This window comes from Hippocampus bargibanti, linkage group LG04, assembly GCF_051943395.1.
Source record: "Hippocampus bargibanti isolate YZ-2025 linkage group LG04, ASM5194339v1, whole genome shotgun sequence".
In the NCBI taxonomy this organism is placed as follows: Eukaryota; Metazoa; Chordata; class Actinopteri; order Syngnathiformes; family Syngnathidae; genus Hippocampus; species Hippocampus bargibanti.
In genome coordinates, this window is record NC_142737.1 from 32,816,002 (window position 1) to 32,825,248 (window position 9,247).

Sequence of the window (9,247 nt, forward strand, 5' to 3'; positions counted from 1 at the left end):
TATTAAGTCTAGGGTATGCCCTTTTATATGCGTGGGGAAATCAGAATTGATGCAAGCCAAAACTCTCCAGTGAGGAAATAAAGTCTTTGGTGAGGGGATGGGTGGAATTATCAATGTGTATGTTGAAGTCCCCAAGTATAATACTATTTGGTGACAGAGTGGAGAGGTGTGTGAGGACAGCTGAGAAGTCTTTTAAAAAATTACGATGTGGTTTAGGGGGACGATATACAGTGGCAATAACTGGGGGAGATGGACCAGAAATTTGACACGCAAGGCATTCAAATGAGAGAGTTTCCGGGACTGGCACTTGAATGACTTTCCAGATCTCGCGGTAAAATATCGCGACACCGCCTCCACGGCCCGAGAAGTGGGGTTTTGAAAGGTAAACAAACCCCGACAGAGAGCGTTTTCAAAGTTTTAATGCCTGTGACGGTAGCAGTGAAACGGTAGCAACATGGTAACAACACGCTAGCAACACAGTGGACTGCAAATTTCCCCATTGTGGGACGAATAAAGGTTTTCTGATTCTGATAACAGGTCTTGAAAAGAACATATTGGTGAAAATCACGGTAAGCCGTGTTCACCTTCCTCCTTTGAACTGAAGCCATCCAAGTAATCGTCCTCAGTGTCGGAATGAAACAGTGTAGTATAGACGTCGTCACACACTACCTCAGCCTCTCTCTCGCTGTCAATCCAGAATTTTCTTTTCGGTGGTGATTGTTTTTGCTTTCAGTCTGATCTGCACAGTCGAAACACCTCGACCATCTGCTCTCTGTGTGTTCACCCAGTCTTCTAGAATGTTTTCCAGGTCGGGCCACCTGCTTTTATTATCTCTGAAAGCTTTTTTCGTCTTTTTACGTTGCTCCAGTTCTTCCCGCTGCCGTTTCCAGCCTCTCACCATCAATTCGTTACGCATGAAAAAATATCCTGTGACTGTAAAGTGTCCTTGAGAGTTTTGAAAGGCGCTTGAAAATGACATTTATTGTTATTATATATTCCACCGGGCTTAATCTTACCTTTTCTACTTGAGGGCCCCTGGCGGACGTTAGAAAAAATACATAAATTGGCCGCATCTCTGAATAAGCCGCAGGGTTGAAAGTTTTGAAAAAAAGTCGCGGCTTATAGTCCGGAATTTACGGTAATTAAAGAGTGCTTTCGAGAAAATCCTTTGCCACAAACTGAACAAGAAAAAGGTTTCTCACCAATGTGGGTTCTTGTGTGGCGAATTAAATGGCCCTTACTTGAGAATGTTTGACCATAATCTTAACAGAAAAAAACTTTCTCACCAGTGTGGATTTTTGTGTGGGTATTTAAAGAGATCCTGTGAGAGAATTCTTTGCCACAAACTGAACAGGAAAAAGGTTTCTCACCAGTGTGGATTCTTGAGTGCCTAATTAAATGGCCCTGGCGAGAGAATCCTTTGCCACAATCTGAACAGGAAAAAGGCTTCTCACCAGTGTGGGTTCTCGTGTGGCGAATTAAATTGCAATTCACAGTGAATCCTTTGCCACAATCTGAACAGGAAAAAGGCTTCTCACCAGTGTGGATTGTTGTGTGGCTAATTAAATGGCCCTGTCGAGAGAATCCTTTGCCACAATCTGAACAGGAAAAAGGTTTCTCACCAGTGTGGATTCTTGAGTGCCTAATTAAATGGCCCTGGCGATAGAATCCTTTGCCACAATCTGAACAGGAAAAAGGCTTCTCACCAGTGTGGGTTCTTGTGTGGCAAATTAAAGGGCCCTTGCGAGTAAATGCTTTGCCACAATCTGAACAGGAAAAAGGTTTCTCACCAGTGTGGATTCTTGAGTGGCTAATTAAATGGCCCCTGCGAGAGAATCCTTTGCCACAAACTGAACAGGAAAAAGGTTTCTCACCAGTGTGGGTTCTAGTGTGGCGAATTAAATGGCTCTTCTCAGAGAATCCTTTGCCACAAACTGAGCAGACCAAAAGTTTCTCACCAGTGTGGATTCTTGTGTGGCTAATTACATGGCACTGTTGAGAGAATCCTTTGCCACAAACTGAACAGGAAAAAGGCTTCTCACCGGTGTGGGTTCTTGTGTGATAAATTAAGCTTTTCTTCTCAGAGAATCCTTTGCCACAAACTGAACAGGAAAAAGGTTTCTCACCCGTGTGGATTTTTGTGTGGCTATTTAAAGAGCACCTGTGAGAGAATCCTTTGCTACAAACTGAACAGGAAAAAGGTTTCTCACCAGTGTGGATTCTTGTGTGGCTAATTAAATGGCCCTGTCGAGAGAATCCTTTGCCACAATCTGAACAGGAAAAAGATTTCTCACCAGTGTGGATTCTTGAGTGGCTAATTAAATGGCACTGGCGAGAGAATCCTTTGCCACAATCTGAACAGGAAAAAGGCTTCTCACCAGTGTGGGTTCTTGTGTGGCAAATTAAATGGCCCTTGCGAGTAAATGCTTTGCCACAAACTGAACAGGAAAAAGGTTTCTGACCAGTGTGGGTTCTTGCGTGGCGAGTTAAACTCTTCTGAGAGAATCCATTTGGTCTTGTTTTATCTTGCTTGTTGTCAGTGTGACATGTCAGATCACCGTCAGACTCTTCATCTTGACCATCATCATTTAATGATCTGTTGTCATCCTTTTTGGTGCAAGGGTGCTCTGGCTCCTCTCTTTTAATGTCGCAGGCTTCCTCTTCTTCCTTCTTCAGCCGCGCAGGACAAACATCTTTGCTGATATCTGCACGACACAAAAAGACAGACACATATGCAATTATGGTTCAAGTTACTCTGGGATAAATGAGTTCAGATTACCACTCAAAATGTGACATGAACAGCATCACATTTGTGGTGGATTTCAAAAGACTTTGACGTCGGCGTAGAAAAAGTGCTGCTTTTTCTAGACGTGCTGCTTTTTTCGTGCAAACACAATCTCTTTCTCTTTGTCTCAGCGCGCACATTTCCTTCCCCTTGCCACACACACTCACATGCAGAGCTTTTAGCACTCGTGTGTGTTCTTAGCCGAAGGACTTCACACCTGTATGCGTCTACTATTCAAGAACTTTTTGAATTAGAAATTTTGCCGAACATGAAGCATGTAAAGCTTTTTTCGTCCTTGTACGTCTGGAACTGTTCAAACAAGCCTACGGTGAGCATGCTTTTTTTTTTTTTTGCATGTGTGTTGGTGCACATGGTACAACCAAAGGGATTCTGAAAGGCACTTGGAAATTAAACGTATTATTATTCTTATTCTCTACTGTATGCGTTCACTTGTGCTTCATCAGGTTGATCTTGCAGGAGAATCTCTACACCTCATGTGTGCATCTCTGTCTACGTTACTCCTCGCGACACGCACGCGCACACACACACACACACACACACACACACACACACACACACACACACACACACACACACACACACACACACACACACACACACACACACGCGAAACAGGAAAACAGAGAGAGAGTGAGAGAGAGAGACTGACCCACAGCAGCGATTGCTCTGATTGGTCTCCAGTCAGGCATCGCTAGTCGAACAAGCAAATACGAGTTGTTCATATCATTACAAGAGCCACTTCGTGTCAGAATCGGTTTGGTCAGAAACAAAAGTCCTGAGGCACAAGTTGCAAATTAAATGTATTATTATTATTATTCTCTTATTCTCTCTAATTGTGTTTGATGGTAAGAGTGGCAAAGTCATGTTTAGGTTGTTTGCACAGTGATGTTGCCTGTAGACGAGTGAACCTGTGAGACCCGGATGTTGTAATGCTTTTCATGAGCATGCGCGGAATAAACGGCCCGTGAGTGAGTTCCCAGACCAAAGACAGACACGGCTGTGCGTCATTATTCTCCAGTGAATATAAGCCATCATTAAAGTGAACGGCTACTTTGGTGAATGTAATGGGTGACTGTAATTGGTGCTGCAGGAATGTCCAGCGTTCACTTGTGCTTTATCAGGTTGAGAATCTCTGCCTCAGATGTGTGCATCTCTGTCTATGCCACTCCTCACCACACACACACACACACAAAACAGGGAGAGAGAGAGAGAGAGAGAGAGAGAGAGAGAGAGAGAGAGAGAGAGAGAGAGAGAGAGAGAGAGCTAGAGAAAGCGACTGACTCAAAGCAGGAATGCTCCGTTTGGTCTCTAGTCAGGCATCGCTAGTCGAACAAACAAATTCGAATTGAATAGAGGACAAAAAAAGTCGGCTCCCATTTCCGGCTCCTTGTTAGGAACCGGCTCTCTTCGTTCACGTCAGAGATCCGGCTTTAAGAGCCGGTTCGTTCGCGAACGACACGTCACTAGGTTATATCATTAAAAGAGCCACTTCGTGTCAGAATCGGTTTGGTTAGAAACAAAAGTCCTGATGTCGCACAAGTTTCGAGATTTTTGATTCTATAAATATGTACGGAAGAGGATTAGGGCCACTGAAGAAAAAAAAAATACGGTTGGCAATATTCTGACTTTAATCTCAGAATTCTGACTTTAAAGTCAGAATTCTGACTTTATTCTCAGAATTCTGACTTTAAAGTCAGAATTATTTTCGTTGCGACTTTAAAGTCAGAATTCTGACTTTATTCTCGGAATTCTGACTTTAAAGTCAGAATTATTTTCGTTGCGACTTTAAAGTCAGAATTCTGAGTTTTTTTCTCAGAATTCTGACTTTAAAGTCAGAATTCTGACTTTATTCTCAGAATTCTGACTTTGTAACGTTCGTGGAGCTATTCATGTTTGGCCTCGTCAGCGTGTACAAGACGTAAGTGTGGCTCGGAAGAAAGGACATACAGTAATGTCATCACCTATCGACTTTTTGCGTGGCCGAGGAGTGTCGGAAGACATCCTTTCTCTTTTGGAGGAGCAGAGGGTGAGTAAACAGTGTGTTGTGTTTGTTTCGTTTAATGGCTGTTGTGTCCATAGTTAACGTGCTCCGCGGAGCTGGTAGCTCCGTTGCTAGCGCGAATACTGTATAATGAGTGGATGCACCCGGTTTACATTCGTGAATAAATAGTAACCATTTATGAATGACAGTGGCCGGTTGGAGAATCACTGCAGTTAAAATCATCGTGAATTGAACACACTGTGATCACACGTTCTGTCGTAGTTCTGTGTGTACATCATTTTAAGTAACGTTTAGGCACACGCACGCATCAACGAAGTCAAAAGTTGATGAACTGCTGTCTGAATAGGGACTTTATTTATGATAGTTGCATGTTGGAAGGCAAATATTTCCCCGTCATTTTCAAGCATCAATGTACCTTTGTCCATTATTAACAGTTTTCAACGTTTTATAGTTGCAACATACTATATGCCTGTGTGTTTGATTTACAATTGTTGAGATCAGTATTGCATGTGTGCTTCATATTTTAAAATTAAGTGATTATATGTTATGATGATTGAATGTTTTTTTTTTTTTTTTCTTGTTCTTCTGCAGATTGACGGTGATGTCATCTCACTGATGGACGATTCCACCCTTGCCAATTATGTCCCTTGTTATGGAGACCGGATTGCACTCTTCAATTTTTGTAAGACGAAACAGCTCCCAACCAAAAGAAAATATGGACTTTTGGAAAAATTGCGTGAAAAAATGAAAGTCAGGAACGATAGCGAGAAAGGAGACACTGCGTCAAAGACACAAGAAGCAAGACAGACAAGGAGGCAGAAAACAACGAGAAATGTAGCAATTGGATGGATACACAGTGATGGAAAAATAACCAAACAGGTGAGGGAGAAACAGGGAGGGGGTACCAGAAAACTTCAAATGTCCACAGAAGCTGGGTTAGAAGACATTCTCAATGAAGGAAAAAAAACGTTTTTCCCTGATGGAATTTCTCCTAAAGGCTCAGAATTGGACTTTCAGTTTGAGGTGTGGGATTTCAAACAAAACCTCCTCAATGATGAAACCTGCCAGTCCATTGGCAATATGTATGAGGCTGCAAAACTTACATTGTTGCGCTTTTATATTGCAACAAGGCCAAAAGATGACCACTATGATGACAGCACGGCATCCAAAGAAGTCTTGGTTTTGTCACACGTTGCCAGTGACTACAACCCTGAAATTGAAGAGGTATCTGTTGATTCAAGTGAAATCTACACGGCATTCAACATTTCTTCTGATTCAGAAATAACCTTTGGTCCTTCACACAGCACAGAGGGAGATGCGGACATCACACTGATATATAACAGTCCACCCGATCCACAAGATGTGATGACAATCAGTGTCCACTACACTGACATGTTGAGTGATATGATCATAGCATTTTCTGAAAATGCTATCTTGAACAAATCACTCATTGTGAAACGCATACTCCCAGATAATACAGAAGAAGCTGGCATTGGATCTGGAGTATTGAGAGATGTTCTCACATGCTTCTGGCAACAATTCTATGACCGGTGCACCCTTGGCACAACAATTAAAGTGCCATTTATTCGCCATGATTTTCCAGCAGAAAAGTGGAAAGCAGTTGGGAGAATCCTTGTGAAGGGTTACCAAGATTGTTGCTATTTCCCAAACAAACTTGCGTTTCCTTTCCTCGAGCAGGTGCTTTTCAACTCGGTCTACAGTGATCTAAAATCACATTTTCTGCAGTTTGTGAGCAGCCAGGAGCGTGAAGTTTTGACGGCAGCAATGAAGGACTTTTCAGAAGTGGACTTAGATGAACTTGTGGAAGTCCTTGATAACTACGGCTGTAGAAAAAGAATCTCTGCTGAAAGCTTTCCCAATATATTGCAAGAAATAGCACACAAAGAGCTGATCCAAAAGCCCATGTTTGTGATTGACTGCTGGAGGGAGGTTATTCTCCACCGTGTCCTGATCAGTCCAGAAGAACTAAACAAGTTGTGCTCGGACTTACAACCTACCTCAAAAAAGGTCTGCCAACTGCTGAAATTTGCCACTGATTTAACCCCAAAGCAGAAGGAAGTGGCAAATTACCTGAAAAGGTTCATTAGAGAATTGGATGAATTCATGCTTCAGAAGTTTCTCCGTTTTTGTACTGGATCTGATCTTGTTGCAACCAACGCCATTCTTGTGGAGTTTCAGGAAATGACGGAGTTTAGTAGAAGGCCGGTGGGGCACACATGTGGAAATGTTCTGCATATTGCTGACAGACTCTGTTTGCGAAGGGTGGACCACCACCCTTCAATGCGCTGATTGGCTGTACTTCTTCCATAGAGGAAACTTTTCTCCGCAGCAAAATTGTCTGAGTGGTTCCGACGCAAAAACATTTGCATCTGTTCGACACAAACGTTTTCTGTGCCCCTGTCAGCACGGATCCTCTCTGGACATCCACCGACGCATTTTTATAAAATAACTTGCAACCACCTTAGGGTCACTGTTTGTGGTATAGGCTTCCGCCCAGAGCACATACCGGCTAAACCCATCAATACAGCCATGAATGCCAATCCCATAGGGTTTTAATTTGTCATAGCCATCCATGTGCCAAAGAGCATTTGGCCCTCGACAGTTGTACTGCCGCCGTCTTAGGCGTCGTGCTCTTCTTATTTCCACGCCTACAGGGTCAACCAATTTTATAATTTGTCTCATTATATCTTGTGACACAACAAATCCGTTGTGAATGGCACGCAGATGTAGCCAACGATAACCCTGCATCTGTCCACTCGTCAGGATCTCATGCTGGACAAAAGCCAACAGATCTCCCAGGTCTGATTGGTTCTTTCTTCGAAAAAGACCTAGTCTTTTGCATATCCTTTTCAGAGTCCGAACACTTAAAATAATTTGAGCATTATGTGATAAAATTGCAAGTATTTCCTTATTGCTGAATCCAATTCTAAAGCGTAGCTTGATCAAGTCATCCAAATCTGGAATTTCAGCCACTGTTTGGGTTGCACCCTGCATCAGTCACTTTATCTGCACAAGAAAAGAAAGATGACAATTACAATCTGACAAAAACACCAGTGGGCATTTTGAAAACATGACTGTATGACAGTATGCTTGTTGTATATAGTTGTTTTTAACAATGTTTTCGCTTATGATAGTGTTAGTTCAAACGTAAGTAACTTCATATTCGTGAAGCAGTCTAAAAGTAAATACAATAAAGGTCGTGTGCGCATACAGTACTGTACTTTCTTCGACGCGACAGTTTAATCAAGTGTGTTCAGTTCACAATGATTCACAATGAGTTCACAGTGACTCTCCAGTCGGCCACTGTCTTCCACACGATGGGGTGCGAAATCAGCAGTGGTGTTGTTAAAAACAACGTTATGTGGCGTCACGGTGACATAGTACCAACTTAAATGGTTACTTTCTATTTATTCACGACTGTAAAGCGGGTGCATCTATTTATCATATTCGCGCTAGCAACGGAGCTATCAGCTACGCGGAGCACGTTAACTATGGACACAACAGCCATTAAACGAAACAAACACAACACACTGTTTACTCACCCTCTGCTCCTCCAAAAGAGAAAGGATGTCTTCCGACACTCCTCGGCCACGCAAAAAGTCGATAGGTGATGACATTACTGTATGTCCTTTCTTCCGAGCCACACTTACGTCTTGTACACGCTGACGAGGCCAAACATGAATAGCTCCACGAACGTTACAAAGTCAGAATTCTGAGAAAAAAGTCAGAATTCTGAGAATTCTGACTTTAAAGTCGCAACGAAAATAATTCTGACTTTAAAGTCAGAATTCTGAGATTAAAGTCAGAATTTTGCCAACCGTATTTTTTTTTTCTTCAGTGGCCCTAATCCTCTTCCGTAAATATGTGATGAGAGCTTTGTGTCTTTGTTCTAGGGATTTCCTTCAGCCATTGTATGTTACTTATTTGAGCGCGTGTGCACAAAAAAACAATACACGAAGCCTGTACAAAAAGACTTGAAAGCAAGTGAGACGAGCAGTTAAGAGCCAACCTAATCTGTGAAGAACAATTCTTGGCTGCATCCTCCAAATGGCGTCCTGCAGTTGACGTTGTCCCTTGTGGTCCTCTTTTTCTTCACAAAGGTCCTTCTCGTCTTCTGGTGTCCTTCTTGCGTACATTGTTCACACGACAGTTCCAAAATGTTTCGCTTACGATCTCTGCGGAGCGATGCGTTGACCACGAGGGCCTCTTTGTTAGCGGCTAGCAAACCTGGCAAGGCTAAACGAGGCCCAGAAAATCCAACGTACACCGAGACGACTTTAATCGGACACAAGCTTCAACGAAAGATGTTCTAACCGAGCAAAATTGTGATGGGCGCTCCGATCGGGCGTTTTGAGCACGTCGCCGACAAATTCGGGAGAATTTGGTCAATGGGTGTCGACCGCGTTTGCGTCAAGTTA

At 42.8% G+C, this 9,247-nt stretch overlaps 1 protein-coding gene and 1 pseudogene across 2 annotated transcripts; one reads left to right on the forward strand and one right to left on the reverse strand.

The window, feature by feature from the left end:
• Positions 1–403: 403 nt before the first annotated feature.
• LOC148899790 (uncharacterized) lies at positions 404–9,247 on the reverse strand (annotated as a pseudogene). The gene is made up of 2 exons (XR_016114805.1): positions 8,839–9,247; positions 404–2,705 (listed from the first exon to the last, which is right to left on the reverse strand). The product of XR_016114805.1 is annotated as an uncharacterized LOC148899790 (transcript).
• Positions 4,666–6,355, forward strand: LOC148899791 (uncharacterized). Its single transcript, XM_088995311.1, is given in 3 exon segments — positions 4,666–4,832; positions 5,400–6,278; positions 6,281–6,355. Coding segments are annotated over 3 exon segments (1,029 nt in total). The 5' UTR covers positions 4,666–4,757.